This window comes from Numida meleagris, chromosome 2 (assembly GCF_002078875.1).
Source record: "Numida meleagris isolate 19003 breed g44 Domestic line chromosome 2, NumMel1.0, whole genome shotgun sequence".
Classification (NCBI taxonomy): domain Eukaryota; kingdom Metazoa; phylum Chordata; class Aves; order Galliformes; family Numididae; genus Numida; species Numida meleagris.
Window position 1 is genome coordinate 33,149,584 of NC_034410.1, and position 25,396 is coordinate 33,174,979.

Here is a 25,396-nt window from a genome sequence, read left to right on the forward strand (position 1 = left end):
GGACTTAAGGGGGACAAAGTAAACTCGACAATGGACTGAAAAGAAAAATAAACAATCAACCAACCATTTTTATAGCTTGCTTTTTTTCTCTTGCCTTAACAGTAACATTCACCTTCACTTACCCGAGTTCTGTGAACCATCTGTATCAAGCCTTAAACTTGCTTGACCTTAGTTTAGGTTCAAGGTTCAATATATTCCATGTGCACGGATGATTTTACAAATCCATGAGAGCTCTGACTCTATGCAAGCCCTTTTTCCCTGTCCCAGTATTGGCCTCTTTCTTGCTAAATAAATCCAAGGACAACTTTCTCTGTCCTTCTTTCTCCAAAGACTGCTGCAGGGATGCCCTAGGGGCTTGCAGGGTGTTACAGGGTTTAAGAATAAAGAAGGAAAGTTGCCTTGGAGGATGAAGTCAACCTACCATAACAGCTTCCCCAGATGGAGTCTTTCATAACTTGAAGATTGAAATGTAAAGGGTTTTGCTAAATCTTCTAAAACAAATGGCTCGGCATTTGTATAATTTTAAAATCTGTACTTCTTATCTCATTTGTAAAATCAGGACAGACCTCTAAATGGCTCCAAAGAAGTAAGTCTCAGAGCTGGATAATTTCTCTCCTCCATTAGGCTGGCTGTGTTCTCAGGGCTCCTGCAGGTTACTTTGAAGCCACGTAGCAAATATTTGCGTATATAGAGTACAAAATCTGGGAAAAATGTGGAAGAGTCCTACAGAACTTCATGGCAGCCAAACCACAAAGCTGGAAGTAGGAATTGTTATAAATTTGTTACAACTTCCCAGCATGAGTTATATTGATGACATTATTATTTAAATATACTTAAAAGTAATTTCTCCCTGCTGTAAATTAAGAGCAAAAGCTCACAAGCTCTATTGCTATCTAGAGTGATGTCTTTTGCATCAATTATCTCCAGGAAAGCTGCAGGGTGAGAAAGCAGTCCTTGTTTTCTGTAGTTCACTCAGTCCCTGTGCTGGATTGCCCCTGTAGGCACCTCGGGATCCTGCATCGCAGCCGTGCCCGTGGGAGGAAGGTCTGCCCACACTCTGCTGGAGGGCTGCTCTTACTTGATCGCGCAGGTCACCGTGAGCTCTGCAAAGCATTCCTTTCCCCTTGGATGGAGCAGGATATTTCCTCTTGCTAATTCTAGCCAGTCCTGGAGGCTGGAAGTGCCAAAAGAACGCAAGTGCAGATATTGGAGCCAGGCTTCTACTCCAGCAGCAGCAAAACATGATCTGGTTGCAAAAAAAAAAAAAAAAAAGCAATGGATCTCAAATACTTTCTTAAGTTACCACTTTCTCTCTAGTCTGTGCTTTAAGAATATGAATAGCAACAGTGTCATGCTTGTTTTTCTTTTTTTTCAGCATGTTGCCATCCAGAGGTTTAAAGGCACTGTACCAGCAGGCAGCTGGTATTATCCTAGCTCAGACACCTGCAGTAAATTCAGGAATGGAGGAATGGGGTTTTCTGACCACATACAGGCATCTGTGTGGTGTCCGAGGTAATCCTCCAGGCATCTTTCAGAGCTAGTAGAGAGAAAGTGGAGCTTCTAGCTCATGATTCCTCTCTTCTTAATATAGATGTCTACATCAAATGATTTGTGTTCATGTACCTATTTCGCTCCAGTGGTTGTGGAGAGACCGAGGTGGAAATGCTGAGGGTGTTTGAAGTCAAGCTGGTTATGTGTACATCATACAATGCAGAACATTGCAGATTAGTGTGGGTGAGCAGATGTAAGGTTGGAAGGAGCACACATCACCTCAGGAGAGTTTTGTGTGTGGTGAAAGGCATGGCAGTTTAGTGCAGAAGCAATGCCATTAATTCCAGCATATGAGCAGGTATCTCTGTCCAGCTCTGCGTGGTGCCATGTACACATGCATGGTATTTTGTGTGGCACAGCTGAGACATATGGTTGGCCAAGGCATAATGCTTGGAGGCAGCAAACTTAAAAGCTAGTGTGATTTTACATACCTATAGGCATGTTGTTAAAGACTTTTCTCTCCAGGAGGCAGGAGGTTTTTTTGCACAAGTAGGTAATAGGCAGGTAATTGTCCTTCTCCCCCCAGGTAGAAAATCATAGGATGGATTGGGTTTGAAAGGACTTCAAAGATCATCTACTTCCAACCCCCTGCAGTGAGCAGGGTTGCAAGCCACTAAGCCAGGCACTAGATGAGGCTGCCCAGGGCCGCATCCAGCCTGGCCTGGAACGCTTGCAGGGATGGGACATCCACAAATGGCTCCTTGCAAGTTGGCAGAGGACAATTCTCCTGCAATGATTTTGATATAAGATGTGGGCCTTATTTATCAACGCACCTCTGGGAAACTACAAGATCTTCCTTCTTTGTTTCTCCCAGATCAGTTCACCTTTTTTTCTTGAAGTAAATAAACTTTTTTAACAACTGGTTTTTATCGAAGAAGGCTCATGGAGCTGTGATAAAGCACTTCAGGCTGTAACTTACACTTGTTTCTGAGGCTTCACTTTTATTGCTTTAAAAAATTCTCATATGAGTTCATTTTAGAATTGAGTACTTCAAAGGTTGTTCGGTCCATGTTCCTTTGAGGCTGCCTATGCAGCCCTATAATTTTTTCCCATGTTCTATTCTCTCTCTCTCTCTTTTTTTTTTCCCTTTTATCCTTATTAACTGGAAAACACCAAAGGGATTTTCACATACCAAAATGAGTACTCTTGCAATATTCTACCCATGCTTCTTTAAAGTGTACTGTAAAATCACAGTCCATAGTGGATATGTGTTTTCAAGTTCGTGCTTTATCAGGAGGTCCATGAACTGGTCTTGCTACACTGGCTCGCTTTACTGTAGATCTGCAAGCAGAACTGTTCTGATAAAGCCCTCCAAAAGGGATTTGAGCTAAATGAGAAATAATTGTTTTACCAACTATGATTTATCACACAGTTAAAGTCTCCCATCAAAAATCACAGGCTATATAGTTTTTGAAAAGGAGTGAAGGAAAGAGGGGATCTTTGCCAGCTTGTATGTAGTCTGATAATCTCTGCTTCCTCCAAATATAAGGGCATATCCAGTAGAGAGTTGGGCTTGATCTCTCTAACACATCTTGAAATTGGGTTCCTCACCACTGTGAGGTTTGACTGCCTGAGTTGTGGGACTGCATTCCCTGTTTGGATGTTGTACTAACATTTCCTTATCAACTCCTGCAGAATGGATTTTGCAGTCAGTCTTGTCACGTGTGTGAACAGAAGAGCTAGTACGGAATTATGGAATTCCCTAAAGACTGCACTGAGAAAGAAACCTAAATATTTCCATAATTCTACACTCAAACAATAACACAAACACCATACTCGAAGTACTTTTTTCCTTTGGCTTCAGTTTATTCCCCCCCCCCCCCCCCTTTTTTAGCAGGAAAATAGGAGAGGAAATTGAAAAGAGGTTGCCAGAGGAAGTCCTTAAGAAAAGAAGATAGGAAGCTCTTGGTTGAAAAATTAAGTATGTATGAAAACAGAAGTCAGTATCTGAAACTTCATAGAAATAGCTCTCTCTGTGAAGAAAACCTAACCTTTGCCTATAGAGTTGGATAGTAAGTTGGAAAATTATGACAGCTAGAATACACAGTTCTAATGGCCTTCATAGTATTAGCATGTACTTGGAAAGAAGAATACTGTGGTAATACAACTTTCTGAGAAGAACTCCTAACTCTCCTCAGATGCCTGATCTCAGAGGCAGGTGGTGCATGGTGAGGATCTGTTAAGCTCTTGACGGTGAAAGTGTCTTTCCAAAAGTGCTGTGTGTTTCCAAACACTGAAACCACAACCCAAAAACACTTGATTGGAAACAGTCACTGATATTCCTAATTGATAAACTTGCCTCTGCAGGAATTCCAGTACCTTAATTATATGGTTATGTTGTGATGATGATTACTGCTGTAGCCTAAGTGCTCTGAGGTGGAAGTAGACCTGTTCAGGTGATACAAGACACCTATAGCATGTTTGTTGTACAGGCAGGTAAATTGTAATAAATTCGGCAATTCTGTATGCAAATTCTATTGTGTTGACTCTTTGGGGTTTCTGTGGACTGGATTATATTATCTGTAGCATTATAAGAAGTTAACGCTTACATTCTGGTTAATTCTGAAATAAGGGTATTTTTTCACTGTTCTGGTACAAATCTCAGTGAACTTCTCTTCCTCCATGAGGGGTCAAAGGAATTATATATTCATATGCTTACTAGACCATCAAAACAGCTTATGTAAGAAATACTCATTTCAGAAACAGAGGCAATTATATGTTGAGATAGCTTTTTTTTTTAAAAAAAAAATCTAACTTCTCATACAAAGAATCCATTATTTGTGACTCTCTTCTCAGTAATTGAAGATGAGATAAATTATATTAGTTAAAAATGCAAATATCAGGATCAATCTATGCAGCCCAGTCCCATAAGAATGACCTTGTAGTTACAAAGTACGCTGTGGCTATAAATACATATGTGTTTATTTCCTGGCTTTTCCATCAACTCTACATGACTTGGGATGTATCATGTCAGCTGGGATTTTAAAGAAGAGGCCACAGGTATAACACACTTAAAGGTCACTGCAGTTAGGGAGATTTTGGGCATCTCTAGATTCCGTTTAAAAATTCAGTCTTCAAATTTGTCGTCTTCTTGTCTATAATTTCAACACAATATTACATCTGTGTAAGCGAGAATCCTGAGAGAAGAATGAGCAGAGAATGTGTATGTGTCTGACTTCTCCTTATTTGCTTGCTTTTTAAGATAAATATTCCCTAAAGGGATATGATTCGAAGAGGGTGTGTGCAGCACGGCTTGAAAATGAAGCCCTTTTAGAGTATTTCTGATTGGACACTTAAAAACTGGAGGCAGTCAATATCACTACTTGCTCTTGGAAACCTCAGCCAAGATTTTTTCATTTTTCCCAGAAGAGCTATGGCCAAGATGGCTGAGGCTTGAAAGCTGTGTATTTACATAAGCGCAAGTTACAAATCTGTGGTTTTTAGGGATGTTTGAATTTCACCGCTTTACACTTGCTGCATGTTATAAGTTGCTGTGAGTTGTTCGCAGATTGTGAATGTACAGCCTATGGAGAATTACTCCTTACTTTGCCTCCTTCTTTTCAGGAAAGTAATATTTTTTCACGTGCACTGGATTTTAGTATTCTTGTTTGAAGTTATGGATAGGTCACTGCCAGAAATTAGTGGCTAGTGACTGGCTGGGAATTGTTTCATCTTGATGCACTGCCTCCTTAATGGAGACAATAATCCACTAGCCAGAAAGGATGCTTTTTTAATGCAGTATGGCAGTATTTTTCAAGATGGGTTCTGGAGAGTTTCATCCTGTTGAGACATACGTGCAGTCCTGTAGGATGGAAAGAAATGTCAGGAGCATTCCCCACTGTGGGAATGGTGCTGCTCCATTGATTCTGGAGATCACAGCCACATCCCTGCCTGTCTTGGGGCTTCTCTGAGATGCTGCTGTTTGAACTGCTGTTTGGGGGTATGGATACAGGCAGGTTGTTGTTTCTCACTTTCATACAGCAGATATACTGCAGGGTGCAGTTTGCATCACGGGCTTGGAGAACTGAACACCTCGCAAGTACCTCTGGGTGTTTCTCCTTTCAACCCAAATGGTGGAGAAGGATGGGGTCACTGCTTCTGTGCTCAGGGCGGGCAGACACATGAGAAAAAGTCTTCAAAGACCTCTTTTGGACTCTCTTCAGTGGTAGCCTCTCTCTTGGGTCCAATTCTCTTGCTTGACCCAAGGGTTTCAGGCACTTCTGGGGTGGACACCAGACCCAGACTGGAGGGTTTGTGAATGAGGGGAGCAGCTCAAAGCCCTGATTTTTTGTTTGCTTGGGATGTCTGCCAAGCAGTCTGTGGGCTGTCCTCTGCTCTCTCCTGACCAGATACATGAATTTCCAGGGCACAGCCCTCAAATGGGAGGAGAGCATCAGTGTGGATGAGGACTAGGAGCCACTGCTGTACATGGCTCGTTTCTTCTGGCTCCAGGCCTTGGTGGTGGCTCCAGCTTTCACAGCGCTTAAGAAACAGTCAAAGATGAGCATGGCTTCCCTTCTCAGCGATATATGCACTCCCTGGGGACTGCAGGGGGCTGTTCTGGGGACCACTGTTCCAGCCTCAGAAGGCCCATGTGTGCCACTGATCCCCTCCATGAGGAGGGTGCTGGGCATGTGTCACTGGCTCAGTAATGTCAGTGATCTTCCTCAAGAAGCAAAACATGTTTCATACAGTGGTGGCTTGGCAATGCCGTCTTGATAAGATCCAGAACAAGCTGAGAAGGGCCCAATTTGTCGATGGTATCTGCAGCAGATCCTGATTTGTTGGTGGTATCTGCACCACACACATCCCTGACTGCTGGCGTATCTTCAAGTTCTCCAGCAGATGTAGACTAAAATATTTGTCTCAAAAAGGGCTTTGCTTAACTTTTTTGAGCTGCACTTCTGGTCCATAGTTTTAATTGTTTTGGCAGGGCGGATGCCTCTAGTCTGAAGAAGGAGCTGGTTGTAACCTGTAACAGGGCACTGGAACACAGAAGCTTAATATCTGCCTTGATATGGCCTTAATATCTGTAACTTCTCTGAATATATGTTTTTTTCTAAGCTGCTGCTAAGTTTGGGGAAATCCTCGCTTACTCCTTACGGCCCTTTGAAGTCTAGTTGTGTTGTGCTACATAAATAGTAAGGATGAGGTGGAAAGAGCTTTTTAACTTAATTCCAAAATTCAAAAACTCTTATTTTAACAGTAGGATGACTCCAACTTTGTATTTATAAAATCATACGGAAAAGCCTGAATTCAAATGAAACTCACCTGAAATTGGTTGTTAAGCTGCTGTTAGTAAATCTTGTTACAGGATGGTGAGAAACTGAAACAGGGAGGTGAGAAACTACAATAAGGGATACGTAGTGGAGATTTCCAGTAGTAGTTTTGCGCATTTGCAGTTTGAAGTGCTGCAGATCAGCCTGCCCTTGATCGTTAGGGCTGAAGAGAAGAGTTTTCAGTTTTTAATGTCTATGACTTTCTTGTGCTGAGTGCTGCCTGAGGGGATGTGTGGGCTGCCAGTGTTCCCAGCAGAGATTTGTTACCCCAGAGGATTTTATCTTACGCTAAGAACAGTGAATGCCAAGGCTTGATTCAGGAATTTTGGTCATTTTGAAGAAAGAGAAGTTCCTAACTATAAAAAAATCTTTACAAAATTTAATTATAAAAGGGTGAAAGTTAATAATTAATGGCTTGTAGCAGAGTTATTAATGGCCTCATTTTTCTATGTAATGAAAGTCTTAAGTTGTCCTGTGTTTTAGTTATGAAGCCAAAGAAAAAAGTAAAAAGTGAGATTGACCTTAATTTCAAATTATTTTAAATACACAGAATTGCAAAATTGTATCTGAGAAGTGTAGAAAGTTGGTTTACAGAGTTTTAGTGTAAAGATTATTTTATATAATAAAATGGAAGGAGAATTTGGGCTGGCAGAATTTTCAAAGCCCATGTTAAAGCCCCTAACTGCTTCTGGTATGAAAGTCAGCTAAGCAGCTTTGTGTTATTGTTTCCCCCAGGATATCTTTTATGCTTTCTTTTTTTTTTTCCTTCCCTTTGGAAGTCCAAGTGTTTATTTGCATGCAAGGTAGGTGAATTCTTTTATCTATTTGTGTATCATAAACCAAAGCAATTAGCATACTGCAGTTATAGTACACTTAAAAAACAAAACAACCCTTCAAAACCCTCAGTCAATATTATTCCTGGAGGGAAAACTCTTAATTAAATTGTATGCAAACTATAACAATAGGAAAAGTTGTTTGGTGTTTAATAATAACTGTTGGGGGCGGGGGGGCGGGAGGGGGAGAGAGGGGAAAAGAGTGAAAAAAGTAACTGTAGCATGGAGCTTTGCATGCCATTAACCCAAGGATAGAAATGAGGTCAGCCTTTGAAGGGACAGACAACATACTTATCTGCCAACATTGGAAAGTCCCAAAAGATTAGCTTATTTGCCAGATGTTACTGGGAGTTCATCATTGACACCCTCCATTTCATGGGCTTCATTTCTTGCCACAGTTGCAGTTGCCTCTTTTGCCCTTCATAGGCTTCCTGTAGTTCTTCTCCTGTGCATAACACTTGAATTTTTCCTTGAAGTCGTTGTGTGTGTGTTTTTTTTGCTTCACAGCAATAGGCATGATGAACCATCTTAACTTGTGAAGATGATCTGCAGACTCTTTGTTTTTCTTTCGTACACCCACGATAAAGCTGTTGGCACAAGAACTACTGACAAGAATCGTAGCAGCTTCCACAGCTCTGGGAATGGTGCCGTGCTCGTGAAAGGGTTTGCAGAAGACGGAGGACCCACCTCACTTAACACTATTAACCTTTGGGAGATGAGTGAAAATTGGAGCAGACTGACAAGCCGTGCATTTTCTGTTCTGTCTTCTCCCCCTTCTCCTGGCAAATAGCTGTAGATGTAATTTTAAGCATCCTGTACTTAGTGATTAGGAACTCACTAGGGCATCACATATTGCATTGAAGCGGTGTTAAGTGTGTAACCCTCTAAAAACTAGTAGTGAGGGAGAGCAGGTGCAATTGGATCCATGTTAATAATGTCTGTAAGAGTCTGCAATGGAGTTCTCTGCGTGTATCTTCTCCTTTATATCTTGCGTTTGCTGGTAAATATTGATTTCAGCTAATGGTGGTTTTAACTTCCATGTGCATGTTCTGTGCCCCAAGGGACCGTGTCCCAAACAGAGAGAAGCCAAGACTTGCTCATAAAGAAAGAACAGAGCAAATGCATTTTTCCTTTAAAACCCTAGCTCTTAGTGTTTGTCTCTTGAAGCAAGATTCCTGCCACTGGTGTTACTGTAGTTTTTTTTGCTGTTCTTCCCACCTCTCTATGTGCAGAACAATTTAGGCTGGACAGTGGCTTACGTAGAGAGAGGTACTATCACCACTCTGAGCAACTAATCAAAGGTTGGTTGAATCTTTGAGATTGTAGAGTTTTCTTCAGACCATTTAAGGTATCTTTTTGAATCCTGCTCTAGCACAGATTTTCTCTCTTTCTCCCTTCCTTTCTCCCTTCCTTTCTCTCTTCCTTTCTCCCTCCCTTTCTCCCTTTCACCCTTTCTCTCTTTTTACTGTCCCAAGATCCACAGCAGTCTAAATCTTCTAGCATAAGCACTTAAGTTGAATACCTAATGGAATAGTTATTCATGTTGGGATAAACGTGGAATTGACTATAGCCATAGACACTTGATATTCTCCATAACATTTGGCATATTGAATCTGTAGACCCAGATTTTGGCTTTACTTAGCAGGTCTGGGTTTTTCCAGCAGTGAAGAAGCTAGCAGAAAAATTGAACATAGGTAAAATGGAGAAGTGATACAGGTGTCATTTCTGTCTGCCAGTGTGTGAAATGCTCATTGTCAAATAGTGACTTTTCCTTGCATTGCCTGTGTTTGTGGTTATGTTACTTCAGCCTGTGTTACTGCTGCTGCATGTTTTGTGAAGCAAACCTCTGCACTGTCAGCAAGGTTGCAGTCAGGTCTTGAGCTGTTTCAAACTTGTAAGGAGGGAAAGCAGGTATTAGGGCTGTTCTGCAAATGACATCAGTGGGGGACAGTTGCAAAGCTACAAGCCTGGAAGGCTTCCAGGGAGGACAGTCCCTACTTGGTCAGTTGCAGAGTGTAAAAGAACCATATTATTCCTAGAAGCGCTTTACCAGAGTTGAAGTAATGGGTATCTTTCCCTATAAAGATCTGATTTCTCCTATAGAATATTTCCGTGCTGAGATAACTTTCATGAACTTTCAAGCACTGTTTTTTTTTTTTTTTTTTTAAATTCACTCTCCACCTTTGTTCTCCTATTTCCTTTTATTTTGTCTTCTATTGCTTGTGCTTACTAACCCCATGGTCACTTCTGTAAAACATCAAATCTTCTGTACCAATAAAATCCATGCTGGATTTTCCATGCATTTTCTTTAGATTTAAGATACAGCTCATCCAGTTCAGAGGACGAATTGTGCCCTCTACCAAATGTTCTTGACTTGTGTGGATGGAATACAGTGTTGGGCTCTCACTTTGCTGTTACATGGGAAGGCAGCAGGTTATCTGCTCTCTGAGTTTCTTTTTTAGAATTGTCCTTTTACTTTCTTCCTCTTTCCTTTGTTCTGCACCCAGTGGTCTTCAGGTCTCATTTCCACTTTCTTCCTCCATCTCATTTCCACTGGTGGCTCCTTGTCCTCGGCCCCTTTGGGGTTCTGCTTTCCCCCAATTCCCCTGCTCCTTGACTCTTGAGTTTTTCAAACTTCATTCTTCCTCCGTTTGGAAACTTCCTATGTATGTTTCCCTTTTCTGTTCAGTTATCCTCAGCTCTGTTTCTTCTTTCTTTCTTCAGAAGAAAGCAGAAGATCTGCAAGAGACAGTTATTAAGCTTTCCTTGATTACAGAAACAGTGTTTTACAGTGGCCTAATGCTGAGTGGGGAAGTGAGAATACTTCTGCCTCTGTCAGTCTGGAGACAGATGGGTATACCTGGAAGAGAGAGCAATGGGAAAAGCCTTCAGACTGCTGGGAAGCCTTCCCAGCACTGGGTTTTGTTCATACAGGCAGTAAACACACTGAGTAGCTGTTTAAAAAGAACTGAGGTGTTTGGCAAGCATGAAATTGCAATCTTTCTGGTACTCTGTTTTCAGCTGATCCTGAAGAGTGCTGCTGGCCAGCAGAGGTGGCAGGGGACATCAATACCAGCAAGGTGCCCCATGCCACACAGACAGTGATCTCTGCTGCCAGCCATGGGAATGGGACCCAGTGCCTCTCGCTGTTGAGGCAATTCACACATCAACCACTTTTTGAGAGCGCTCCGCTCTGCTCAAAGATTTATGGGGCTCTCCTCTTTTAAAACAAATGAATAAAGGCCCAAGCTGAGTGTTTTTCCACATATAAATGTCATAAATGTAATGACAAAGACTTCACTGGAGTACCAGCGAGGACTCGAGCCCCAGCTCAAATGTGTATCACATTAAAGGCCTTCTTGGGGACTCCAGACACAAATTACTTTCCAGCATCCAGAACCATTTGGAAATGCTTTAATCCTGAAACGGAGGGGGGGGGTTCCTATGGAAATGCTGACAGACCCTCTCTTGTAGCAGCTGGGGCGGGCAGGGCCGTGATAATGAGCCCTGTATGTGTGCATGTGGAAAGCATGATGCTAGCCTCAGAAAACAAGCACTTCCACTGAGCACTCCATGCAGATGAAAACACCATGCACCATTTCAGCACAACGGTACTTAACATTGGGTTGCTCATGAGAGGGCATATTGGGAACAACTGCAGGCATTAACCCTGCCTGCGCTACACTTCCAAAACCAACAAGTCATAATAGCATTTGCAATAACCCTGTAATTATCTGTAAATAGCCCTGCCCTGAAGATCTGCCACTAGCATTTTAAAACACTGTATACATAGGTGGGGTTCTTTGATATTCACAAGTGCACCATAACTACATCTCCTCTCACTTCTTGTACATGGGGGCCTTGACCCTAAGAAATAGGTGATGCTTCATTTATTGCTCATGTCTCTGCATAGTGACTGTGGATTTTGTGCTTGCGTTTGGCAATCTCGGTGACCTGGGTCACAGCAGCCTGAAGAAACCTGTCCTGCAAACGTGCCCAGGTGATTAATTTCAACAAACAGGTTGCTCATATGAGCATAATTACTCACTTGTGCAAATGACAGGATTGGTGCTCTGACCTGCACCAGGCACATGGTAGTACACCTCCCCACCGGTTCTTTTTCACTGTTAATCAGAGGACTGAAAACCTTGCAACGTTTAGACAGCTTGAGGTTGGAGGCTGAAATGTCACTTTTAAAAGAGGGTTAAAAAGGTCGCACAGCTGCAAATAATAATAGCCCAATGAAAATCAGACTCTTACTGCAGCCCACTTCAAGAATAACATTGAAACAGGAAACAAGCCTGCTTGATGTTTTTACCAGTAAGGCAATAAGATTACTGCTGAGTTTAAAAAGGGGGTAGAAGGAGTCAGAAAGGAGCGTGCTTTCTTGCTGTCCATTGTTAGAACTATTTTTCTGATCCAGAAGGGACGGTTGTGGGGCTCTGCTTGAAGAGCGTGAGGGCATGGGGTGCTTCCCCTGGATGCTGCTGGGAAGGGATGTAACTCGTTGCTGTGCTCTGAGAGTGGTTTTGTGTCTTCTGTTTGCTTTTTATTTCTTTCTTTTCTTCTTGTATGCCTCAGTGCAGGCTTCAGTTTTATTATTTATGATAAAAAATGTTTAGAAGCATCTTATGCCGAAATCAAGAAATAGAAGAATACATTGGCTTGCTGCCGTGCTTGCTTGTTTCTCTTAGATGTGACATGGCTTGGAGAAATCTTTCTATGTTTCTTCTATATTTTTGTTTATTTAATTTTATAGCTGGAATACCTTAGCCGCTTCTAAGCGGGGTGATATTTCAGAAGAGTGGCGGGCTCCAACAGTGTAGCAGATTTCCTCACTTATATATTCAGCCAATAAGGCTCTTTACATGGTCACAATAGGGCAGTAAATGCTGACAGATGTTGTTAACATCTCTATTAAAATTCAACCCCCTTTTCTGCTGCATTAAGCATTCATATTCATTCTTAATAATACCAGGACTAATGTGGACAAATCAACGTTATTGCTTGCTTATGTTTGTAATTCTTATGTGTCTCTTTGAAGAGGCCATGCAGTTGCGATAGGCTGTGTTATTGATAAATGAATAAAAAGAAGGCAAAGTGATTCTTAACCTTTTCAGTCATCACAGATTTGCCTGATATTCATTGTGTGCATTAATTGTGGCAGTCGTGTAGTACTGTGGAAGGTGCGTGAGTGTAACTTGAATATTTAAGACCCTAAAGGTTAATAAGCACCTTAATTTAGATGGAAAGGTTGCTGTGATTTATTTTTATTAGGTGCAGCAGATATGTTGCCATTGGTTGTGTGATTTCCTTCATGCATGTTGAACCACCTGCACAGGCTGTACAAAAGGGGACTTGGGTTGTGTGGCCCTGCATGCTTTCTCCAAAGGCAGCAGGCAGCTTCTTTCACTCATTTACTCTTCTAAGTGAGTCAACGTGATTACAGCCACAACCACAGTGATGGCATTAGATGGAAACATGAGTTCTGTGTAGTGTAACTTGACTTGAGGGCATCGCGCTATCTGGTAACTTGTTTTATGGATCAAGTCACGCCAGGCAGTATCCTGGAGGGCACATGTGATGGGGCCATTCTGGATTATATGTTTCTTTTGTTTTCTTTTCCTTAAGTTTAGCCTCTGAAATAGTCTGCAAAGTGCGTTTCTGGGGAACTAGCAATTGCTCATACATTTGTGGTAAACAATTACTTGACGCTGGGTCTGACACATTCTCAAAGTATTGAGAATAAAATCCAAGTCCATCTTTCCTGCAGTCAAATCCAACGCTCCGGATGCTGACCTGCACCATGCACATTATTTTGGTGCTTGCCCCTTGTTACCTACTTAGACAACCCTGGTAATTATATAATTGTGTGCACTTACGGATTTAGGGATTAAATCGCTCTGCTCAGGGAGGACAGAGAAGTCTTAGATGTTCAGTACTCAATTAGAAAACAAAATCCAAATAATTTATGGCAACATATTAAAATTCACTCGGATGCTTGGGACCAGAATTGTTGCTCTCTGTTTTCTCTAACTGAGTACCATCCATTGTTCTGCTATTGAAAATGCAGTTGTCACTGTCCCCTGAGGAGGGGAGGAAGAGGTAACATAAACATTTGGCAGAGCTTCAGTTGCAGGAGTAATTGAGATCTCAGATAAAGCTTTTTTTTCCTTTTTATTCTGTGAAGAGGTCTGTAGGAAAGACAACACTGCAGGGTCACATACCATAAATAGAGGTGGATTTAAAAATCAAACTAGCTGGGGGTTTTGTTTTTGTTTTTGTGGGGGTTTGTTTGTTTAGTCAGTTATCTCTCTGCTGGCTGTTTCTCTCGGGCAGGACAGCATTAATTCTGAGAATTTTTATTGCTTCACCTCTGAAGAGCCTGTCTATGCGCAGACTGGAACCGAAATAACTGAAATTAGAAGTAATTTAACACTTTAAGTTATTTTAATGTAAGTCTTGATGTAAACATGCTCTTTCATTTCTGATTATGAGTGTCCTATTTCAGTTTTACAGAGATGTAAGTTAAATCAAAACAGGATATGAATAATCTTAAGGGAGTAAATCAGGTACAATTGTAGCTATTTCAGTTCTAGCCTGGTGTAGCTGGATAGCTGAGCTGGGGTCTTTCTTACCACCTGACTGTATTTGGTGCAATGAATTGTCTGTCTCAGGCCAGGTTTTGGTGGAGATGTTTGTATCAAGAAATCCAGTTGGTGCCAATTAGCACCTTGAGGGGTAGGATCCTTGCGGAGGTTAAAGGTGAAATGAGACAGGAATGGGAGTCAGTGGCGGTGGTGAAGGAATCTCTGTTGCCTTTCTTTTCTTTTTTTGGTCCTAGGTGGGAAATATACTCAGTCTAATGCTATTCACTGGAAAAAAACTATAATTAAAAGGAAATAGTTATCATCCAAAAGTTTTGTTTCTTCAGAAAGCTTGCATTACTGAAGATAATCACCGTAGTTACAGGTCTGGGCGGATGTTCAGGTTAACAGTACATTTATTGTTTGCTCTTGGAAATAGTCTATCTGGCAATAAGATTAAGTGTGGTTAAAATATTCCTGATAACCGGAAGTGACAAACTGATTTTAGAAACTGATGGCAGAGTAATTTTAGTACTTGTTCTGCACATTTTTGTAACTTTAGAATCAAATTCTGCTTCTCTACTAAGATATTCATCTTTGTTCTGTGAGAGATTCACACAAACACAACTCCAGTATTTGTGTAAGCAGGGTTATGATGAGACTCAATTTTAATGGATTTAAGGCATACTGTAAGCCAAAGTTGTAGATGGTGCTGTAAGATGGGTCAACTATTTTCAAATCATATCGTCAATTGTAACAACAAGCTCCAAAGATTCAGCAAGAAGTGATTTGTTTATTTTAAGTCCTCGGCTGTTACTAACAAACGATTTTTGCTCACGCTGGTCAGGGCCACTCCGGGAATATTGACCCAAATCATCTGCATTGCTGTGTTCTGAGGGCAAATGCTTTCTTCCTGCTGTGTTTGCTCAAGACCCAGGGGCTCTTCCCTAGGCTTTGGAGCTTAATTGCGGGGCTCTGACTGCTGTGGTGAAGTTGCAGTTTTAGTCGAAGCTTCTGGAGCTCCTTAGGATTTAGTTGATCTTTTAAAGGGTGTTGATGCATCTTAGTCTGGTGCATATCCAGAGCCTGCATATAATATATTTAAGTTATTAATATTGAACAGTATGGCCAAAGAACTTCAAAAAGGGGGCTCTTTCTCAGAAATAACCTAGACGTCTGGTTTTAATGTTGTTCAGGAGGAACTGAAGAAGGAAAGGTGAAAACCCTTAATTCAAGATACTTCTGAGCAGACATGGTCTTATCTAATAACAACATTGAACATATGCTTTTTTTCTGAGGCAGGATTTCTGCTGCGAAAGCCTAATGGACTTTTTTTCTTTCTTCAGAGTAAATCTGTGCTCAGGAGGGAGTAATTAGAGCTTAGTAGAGAGCCTGCTGAATATTAGCAAATGCTGTATTGTAAGGATGAAACTTTGCTCTGCTTATTGGGGAGGGCTTTGAAATAAAAGCAAAAACTGTCAAGATTGCACGTTGCATGTATTCACGAAGTTTAGAATGTATATATTCATAGGTTCCCTTTCTTTCCCCTTCCCCCTTTTAACATGTAGATTTATGAGGAATCAAAGATGAACTTGGAGCAGGAGAGGCCTTTTGTCTGCAGTGCCCCAGGCTGCTCACAGGTGAGTGGAGTCAGCGGTGATATTAATTGAGTCCTCAGCACTAGCTCTGGCTTGCATAATGCCTCCTGATATATTAGCACATGTCTAATAATAATGTAGGTTGTTTTTTTTTAAGTCCTTCCCACCCCTCAATTCCCTCCTTGTTCCACATGATGTTACTAAAAAATATTTAAGGCAGACATGACAGCCAACTAAGACTGAGTTGGTAAAATGCTACTCAAGCTTCTTCTGTTCCTTCCCTTGTCCCTAATCCTAAAGTTTCAAGCCAGCTATTGCAAATACCTTAATGGCTAGCATGAGAGGACACACTAAGCAAGATGCATTTGTCTTTCTTCTGCTCATATGTAGGATACAATATATTATGTTTCTCGCTATTTTGATACCATATTGACATTGAAACTCTTCTGATCTGATGTTTTAAAATACTTAAATGCAACACTATCTTGTTTGTTATTTTTCTTTTTAAAATCTCTGAGAGATCTCTACTAAATATTCTCCATTGAAAATGCAGCCTATAGCTGAATTCTGCCCCAGGATGCACATGTGGGATTCCTGTTGACTGGCAACCTGCCATGTGCTTCTGAGGATATAATCTGACATGTAACGTGGGATGTTTTATTTAAAACAAAACAAAATAAAAACCAAAAACCTGAAGTGACAAGGATTTAACCTGCTTAGATGTTTAATTGGGACTTATGGGTTTCTTCTGCAGACAATACCATCATTTCTTCCTGTACAGTGCTGGGGGGGAAGTCCCATGTGTGGCATATCACAATCTAATTGGTTTAGTGAAGAGCTTACAAGGAAAACTTTGAGGCAAGAACGTATTTTGTGCTTTTGCCACAGGCTTTCTGCGTGCATCTGTTTTAAGTGATTTAGCTTACACATTTCTCAGATTCCTCCTCTCTTAATGAGGGTAATATTTCCCTCTATGTTGAAGGTTTTTGGCTGGCTCATATTTTTACAATCCCATAGGTTCTTGTGGTGGAACAGTGTGCTAACAGAGTAGTGTGTGAGTATCACCAGAGTGTAGGCATTTCTGTCAGCAGCTGAGCTAAGAAAAGGGAGAATTCTGAGATCCTTTGAACAAAGGCGGAGCAACTTTTCTGTTTGTCTAGGTGGGAGCCTTTCTATAGTTGCTGGAGTGCATCTGTCTGATTGTCCCTCTGACCAAGGACTTGTGCCTTCAGCCCTCCACAGGCAGAGTTAAACTCTCATTGGACTATTCTGTCACAGAGATAGTATAAAAATGTCAGTGTCTTATGGTCAAAGTTGCTCTAGAATTCAATAAAAAGTTCAAACTTCCACTCAAATCAGTGGACTTAAATGTTTTCAGTCAGTGGAGGGGAGCTAATCCCACCAAACTCATTTAGCTGCTCAGAGACATTATTTTGTTGTATGCAGTTGCAGTTTGGGAAGGCAGTAAGTGTAGGTGTGCCTACATCATAGGAAACATTTAATTTCCCGCTCCAAAGCATGATCTCTGTTTGCTGTAAATGAGGGATTGACAGGAGTATGTGCTGTAGCTCTGCTGTCCAGCCAAGTTGCCTGATGGCTTCTCCACCAGCGAGTGTGGATGTGAGGCTGAGTATGCTGATGTTCTGCGTAAGAAAGTAGTTTACGAAAAAAAAGACACTGGAACCTGGGCTGGAGGAATAGCTGCTCCTCATTCATACAAAGCCCTCTTTAAGCTTGGCTGCTTTCACTCTGGAGACAAAGCATGGTGTTCCATGAAGGAAAATACTTTTTTTTTTTCTTTTTGTCACAATTTCATTGAGCAAAGACTTTTACAAATTCCGTTTGTTCTTAACACAAATTTCTAGTGCTGCATTTCTTCCAAATGAGTAAGCAATGAACCAGGATTTCACAGTGAGGAAAAGGTCTTGGGGATTTTTTTTTTTTTTTCAGGGAACTCATTCCCATTACTTATGCTGCTTTGTCTATGGGCTTAGAGTCTCAGAAGGTGTATCCTACTGCAACTATTTATACCATAGCCACAAGCAAAGTCACTTAGCCAAGAATATATACTGTGTTGAAAGCCTTATGTTCCTTTAACTCTGTCATTGCTGGTTTTTGACACTCTCTATGTACCTGTTGATTTAAAAAGCTGCTTTTAATATATATAATATAGTTTAGACATACATATGTATATATTTCCCCAAGTCATGGTGAAACATCTCTTGGTCTTTACTAGTCCTAGTCCTGAAGTAACCCTTTTAAAACTACTACAGTAGTTCTCAGCAAAGTTCTGCAAATGCACTTAGTGAAGGAAACCTAACTGAATTTTAACTTAGCAAACTGTATTCAAGTGTTCCAACAAAGCTTTTCAAGCTTTCTCTCCTTTGTCTTGATCAAAATAACCTGTTTGTTGTAAAATTCTGTTATCAGAACCTATTAGCACACCTATTAATTGCATACAAAGCAGAGCATATCTCTGCCTGACAAAGGGGAGGAAGATAATTTAGTATTGTAAAGGATCACAAGTAATTGTAAGGTACTGAGCACCTTTGCGCTGACAGTTTGATGTCAATGTATTGGTTTTCCAGAAATAAAGAAAAATTTTGCCTGAATACTTCTGGGGAGGGAAGAGCTGGCTTCTTTGAGTATTTTTATGGCTGTTCAGGAGATACAGGTTGCAGAAAGACACAAAAGCAGAAAAATCCAGTGAAGTGATTTAAGATATGCTCATTACTTTGCATTTGCTGTGGGCTAAGAACATACACAATAGCAGTTATTGCAGTTCCTCAGGCACGTGGTGACTTGTGAAGCTGTGGTAGTGCAGTGTGTGTCCGAGACCCTTAGAACCCCAGACTTGATCTTGCAACTTTTTCAAGCAAATGCAAGATGCCTTGCTGTTTGTAACCACAGTGAGCACTGCATCAAATATACTTCTAAGGAGAGTACTGATATTTGTTACTTACATTCACTTGCATTTACAAATAATCTATGGCTGTTCTTGTGCCATTTGGACACGTTTCTGGTAGGATACATTTCTTTCACTCTCTCATTTTAAAAATTCTGTCTAATGCCAAAAGTTTATTAGAGAATTAAATTCTTTTTTTTTTTCTTCCTCTCTCTGTGTTTGCCTGACAGCGTTTTCCAACAGAAGATCATCTGATGATTCACAGGCACAAACATGAAATGACTTTGAAGTTTCCTTCAATAAAAACAGATAATATGTTATCAGGTAAGAAGACATGAATTCAAGAGTCAAGATAACTATTCAGATGATGTTGAAAGTATGACTTCTACTGGAGAGCTTGTGGCAAAATACCTCCGAGATTGTTTTTTTTTTTTTTTAAAAACAACAAAAAAAGCTCAAATGAAATAACAAGTAGAGGTGAAATAAGCTAGAATGTGTATCTTTCAACAAAAAGATGGCTGCCATTCTTATGCCATCCCACAGGTATGGCAAGAGAGGGAAGGAAATTGTTGAACCTCGGACACACTGGCAGCTCTATCAGTGACTCCCTTGTCAACATGCCAGTGAAATACGGGCACTTAAGTGCATGTCACCTGGGAGCCAGCAGTGAGTGTGTTAATGAAGTGCATTTGTGCCGTTCCTGTAAGACTCACTATTTCAAGTTTGACAGGCTCACTTCAGCAGCTGTAACAGGCCACATCATGTGAATCACCTTTAAAAAGGCCTGCCCACTGTAAATAGTTGTAAATCCTTCAGCTGAAGAAAGGTAAATCAGGGGGTAATATCCAGTATTATTTTTCCCTAGAATTAAGCCTCTCTCAGCACCTCCCCCCATCATATACAGAGGTTATTTGGTACAGAACTATTCTTATGTACAGTTACAGCCATTAGTTTCTTAAGTGGTTTTCTTATATTCTTGTCTGAGTAACCACACACTGGTTGCTTGCTGACATTCAACAACTGCCAGGTAAGGTCAAACTAACTTTAATCTTACCATTTCTTTCCTCACCTATTCACTTTCCTATTGTATATTCCTTGGGCTATCATAACAGATTCTTAAGAATAGTATCATTAGGATTTGTCAGGCTTTGAAGTAGTTGTAGAAAAAGACTGCAATGGACATGTGTGTTGATGTTAACTTTTAAAAAATATATTTCTTGTTTGAAATAGACTTTTTCAAGGTGAATTGTCCTTATCATAATCTAGGAGTGTCCACTCAGCAAAAAATCCTCCATCTATTGCCATTTTAGGTACTACTGTATCATGGTTAAGAGGTTCTCAATCACTGATGGATTAACCACTTAATTTTTATGAAAATTATAGTTCACTGGCAATAGCTTGCAAATATTTGATTTGGATTTTGTTCTGTTGGTATTTTGTACTGGAGACTTTAGGTACCTGTGAGAAATCAGAGGTCTAATCCCGAACAGATTTTATTTTTTTCCTCTCTTATTCTTGCAGATGCTTTTATGGACTAAGATTAGAAAGAGCCAGTACACAGCACACAGAAGAGTAGGACTTGTGTAGCGTGTGCATGCCAGTTGTGCCTGCAGAATCCTGTGTTTGCAAGCACAAATGAGAAAGTGCTGCTCTTGCACTAGACAGTGTCCTCTGGCCGTGAAACTGCTTGAAGACATCTGTACTGTGAGCATGTTTGCTCTGTGAAAATGCTCAGTTCTGTTAGAACTTTCTTTGGCAAGAGATTTGTGATTTGCTCTAGGGCAGTTTCTAAGGAGTATATTTGGTCCCTTGAGTAGAGTAGCTCCATTTATGTTTGGTAACTTCTATGATCCTGCTCTTTCCAATGGATTGCTTTCCAAAGCAAAATGCACAAACTGGTTTCCACCACTGCTACCAATAGTGAGGCCCCTTGACATGCAGACAGCCAACTAAGTACGTAGAAGTGCAGAATTTTGTGATGGCTACAGATTGTTTCTGAGGGATGTGTTGTTTGTGCTTTGTGTATGAATATCTTCTGTAATAATGAGAGTGAAAAGCTGTATGTGTTCTCAAAGACTATGGCAAACATGTCGGCAACTTGATACATCACTGTATGGCTTTTATTTTTGTGTTCTTTTCATGGATTTGTTTGTCATCATGCAGTCCTTGGTATCAAAGCATTGCAGACCTTTCTCCAGAGAGACACTGAAAAATGTTTGTTTCGTTACCCACCTAAACCCTGGGGAAATCTACATACCTTAAAGTTTAAGATATTCTTATATTTCATAATGAAAAATTGATGATATGTGGGGGGAAAAAAGGCATTTTTCTTAGACGTTTGTCTTCATCTTTTTGTTGTGTTGTTTTTTTTTCAGTTTTGCTCATTCTATTTTATTTTATTCTTTTTTTTCTTTAAATTTTCTGTCATCAGTAGTTTCAAAAAACTGCAGCAGCAATTGCCCTGTAATAACTGAGGTGCAATGTTCCTGGCTGATGCTGCTTTTCTTTTTTTTTCTTCCATCCGTTTTTTAAGCTACCTAGAAGTGAGTCTCTTCTTTTTTTTTTTTTTCTCAGTATGTTGTGTACTATCACTTAATGTGTTACTTTGTGTTTGATTCCATTCATTATTTCAAAAAGAATGTGAAAAAACTTGTAAGTAATTAGTGCATACAGAATAATGGGCTGTATGCTTTCATGTAGCCATTACATTATCTTCTCTGCTTCAAGACATAGTTAATCACCCATTCTGATGGTTAATCTAATATCAGTAATACTTAGTATGCACTAAGCACATCTTATAAGAACCATTACTGGCAACAGACAATAAAATTGAGAGGTTCTTGATCTTGTACCAATACAGCATCTTGGAAACCAAACAAAATATGGTTCAAGAAGTAGGAACATGTTTCTTATGTGAAATCTGCTGGGATTTGGAATACTAATTTGCAAGTGAGAGGTAAAATTATATGCTATATATGGGTAGGTTCCATGATCTGGTTGAAATTATTGGCACTATTCTGATTCATTTGGTACATATAGCAATGAGCTTGCTTTGTTACCAACTTGCTCCACTACATTTACTTCAATTTTTTGATGCTGGTTGAAGAACAAATTTTATGGTATCTGGCAATGTTTGAACTAACTCAAAAACTTCAGGTATGTTCACAGAGTCACACAGAATCATAGAATTGCAGGGGTTGGAAAGGACCTCAAGAGACCATTGGGTCCAACCCTGTGGCTAAAGCAGGTACCCTACAATGGGTGGAAGAGGTGGGTGTCCAGATGGGTCTTTGAATATCTAAGTAGAACAAGATTCCACGACCTCTCTGGGCAGCCTGTTCCAGTGCTCTGTCACCCTTACCGTAATTAAACAGGTCTACGTTCCCTGATGGTATAAACGGATGGAAGGTCCTTAAGAGGCATTTCATTAATGTCAAGTGTTTCTTCCCTTGGACAATTTGACATTCATTTAAAAAGACAGGAAAAAAAAAAAAGTAATGTTATTTATTCCTTTGTGTGTGCATTTTATTGTTTTAAAACCTTGCTGTAGTGAGAGTCATGGACAGTTTCCACTTCCAGCTTTACTAGCCAAAGGAGAGCAGTTTAAGTTAACACGGAATATCTTGTGTAACTTTTGTAAGTTAGTCATCCCTGCAGGAAACTTTGTAGTTAGGTTGACTGGAATAGATGTCATCTCTTTGCAGTTGTGCTAACTGCATGCTACATTGCTTTGAAACTCTGTAGTTTGTTGTGCATGTCAAAGTTTTTTTTTATTTTTGAAATATTATTGCCTGGTGATGGATTGTTCCCTCCAGGTAAGTTCTGACAGCTGTGTGGAACTGAACATTGTGAAGGAGGGACTGAGATTCCCTGCATATCAAATTTTAGAAAGGTCTGAAACCACCTTTGTGGGGGAAAAAGTCTTCTCAAAAGTGCTCTTACCAGATGAAGAGGAGGCTGGGTTTATCTGTATGGAAACTTTATTTCTGATTCTACTTACTGAAATCGTGTCCTCTGAGTTTTTGGTGGTAAAGCCCACTATATTATTGCCCTGATAGAAAGCCCCAATGTATTATTTTTCCAGGCAATGGCTTTGCCAGTGAGGTAATTTATGTTGTCCTTGATCATCTCATTTTCCTTCTCATTGTCATTTACGTAGGGAGGTTTATCTAGACATGAGTTTAATAGAGTGCAAAATGATTGGAAATAAGGATAGTTTCTTTTGATTTCTTGTTCACTTTTGTGTCCCTCACTTTACCTAACAAAAGTTGCACTTTTTTTCTTCTGAAACTCAGGTGAACAAGCTCTGAGAAGAGGTTGAAGATGTGTTGTACCTGTTACGTGCACCCTCACAGAAAGTTCAATCAACACTTTACATCTTTTAGCAGTAAAGTTTGTGGGGAGCCCTCTACTGTGAGGGTAGTTTGGCCAGGTGCACTTGGGTGCACTTTTTCCTCTTCTACTCTTGTTCACCTACTTGAGGTCTCATGACCTCAAGCTTCCTAGTACACTTGGGTGGTAGCCTCCTGCATCAATGAAGAAACTATCTTGAATTTCTCAGGACATTAGTCTTTCCTTGTGGCCGCTTGATGGGCAGCCCTTCAAATTTCATTGCTAGTCCTGTTACTCAGACTTTGTTATCATTGTGTGAAAGTATAACATGGGTAAGTATATAACTTCAACAAAGCCCACAGCTGAACAAGCCAAATGGCTGTTATTACTGCACATCAGACTAAACATTTTTTTTTCAAGATGAAGAATCAAGTTACACTTCGGAGCTGTGCTGTTAGATTGCTTTTATTGAGGATGAATAATGTTTGCAGAAGTTTAATGTTCAATACAAACTCTAAAATTATGGAAGTTTTTCAAAAGAAAAAAAGAAAAAACTTCCTTTTTTCTTTTTTTCTTATCTTTCAAATCAAAGCTTGTTTCACATAGCTTTCCTTTTTTTTTCTTCAGTTCTTTTCTTAATGGGTATCATGTTTTAAAGTTTTAATTCATGCTTTGAGGGATGGAATTCTGGGATTTGATAGAGTTTTACAAAATGATGATTTACTTGATGATTTTAAATGAACTGTATGCTGCAAACTAACACTGCATTTCCTGGGTTTATACTTAGAAAGGCTGTTATTTTGAAAGTAATGTATTGAGACTGAGTGTCCTTTCTGAGGCTATTATTTTGGTAATTAAAGTGAAAACAAGAAAATCAACCAACACACACACGCGCGCGTCTGCGCGCACACAGTGAATACCTAAAGGGCTCTTTCTTTACTAAAGAAAAATTTCCTATTGCCTTACAGTGTATATTTTCAGTGTGTTCAGAGAACAAAGATGCATCACTCCAAACACTGAAGACATTTTTCAAAATGTTCAGTGGCCCAAATATATTCTGTGTGTCAGGTTTAAGTCAAAATCTGATTGCTGACCTTTCTGCTTTAAGAAGGAATAGGTTGGCCTGGGATCTGCGTGGAGTAGACATTTTGGTCTTGCTCTGAGACTTTTATGTTGTCTACTTACACTTTTCAGGTTTATTTAAACTTTGTGTCTTGCAGCTTTTCTGACTATGACTATGTTATTAGAGAGGCTGATTGTTCATCTGAGTAATAGGCTGAACAAAATATTTATTGCCCAGTTTGAAGCCTGATGGGTTCTGAGTTCAAGCTAGTGAAAAGGCTAGGTAGAATTAACTTGCTAAGTAATGGTCTGATGGCACAAGTAGGTGAGATGCCTGAAAGCCAAGGAAATGAGTGCTGGTGGCAGCTTGGGATGGGAAGACTTTTGTTTGAACAGTGGGAATGGATTGGGATGGCTCATCAATATAACAGCTAGATATCTAGGGTTAACCCCAACTGAGCCAAATTCCAAGATGCTCAGTTAAAAAGGCAGCTTGGGCCATTGAAGATCAGGGCTGTGCAGATAACATTGTGCATGCAGGACAGCTTCATACAGTAATGCGTGTCCTCAGCAGGAATGCTGAGTGGTGCTAGCTCTGTCTGAGTTTTGATCCAGATGGGTCTGGCACATCCACTTGCTGAAGTGCAACAAATCAGAGCCCTGTTCTCAGTGAGCCTCCAATAGTTGTGGGCGCTAGTGATAGCAACAAAAGGTTTGTTTGTACCAAACAGGGAACAGTGAGGTCAGGCACAAGCTGTTGGAACTATTAATGCATTTTTAAGTGCTGAGAATTAGGAATATTTTATTAATTCTAGGAGACCTGAATGTGTAACTTATGCTAGGGTCTCCTTTGTGATATTGCTCCCAATTAAAACACAAGGGCACACCTAATTTATGCTTAAGGATAATTGTGGTGTTGAGTAAACTCTTGTACAAATTCTCCCACCTCCTGAAGGAGAGTTTGTTTTCCAGGGCCAAAATAGTAGTGTTAGGAGCAAAGAAAGTCCAGTGGGTTTGGTAGCCCTGAATTCTTGAAATCAGTGGATGCAGTATATGTGCAATGTAATTACTGTGCAAAGTAAAGCCTCAGCACTTTAAAGTCTGGATCCTGATCAGTTTTGCTGTCATACAAACACAGAGGCTTCATGGACTTCTGGTTTCTACCGATGTTGAAGGGTGAACAAGGTAGAAAGTTTGCTCTTGGTTTACTTCTGGCTGAGCTGTATTCCAGAAGGTTTTGTGGATGGAG

At 40.3% G+C, this 25,396-nt stretch overlaps 1 protein-coding gene across 1 annotated transcript in view; it reads left to right on the top strand.

The window, feature by feature from the left end:
* CREB5 (cAMP responsive element binding protein 5) overlaps positions 1 to 25,396 on the top strand; it is a 253,101-nt gene that overhangs the window by 22,929 nt on the left and 204,776 nt on the right. Inside the window, exons 2-3 of the mRNA XM_021388078.1 lie at positions 15,819 to 15,890; positions 18,984 to 19,077. Coding sequence (XP_021243753.1) covers positions 15,837 to 15,890; positions 18,984 to 19,077 — 148 coding nt within the window. The 5' untranslated portion in view covers positions 15,819 to 15,836. The remainder of the gene's footprint in view (positions 1 to 15,818; positions 15,891 to 18,983; positions 19,078 to 25,396) is intronic.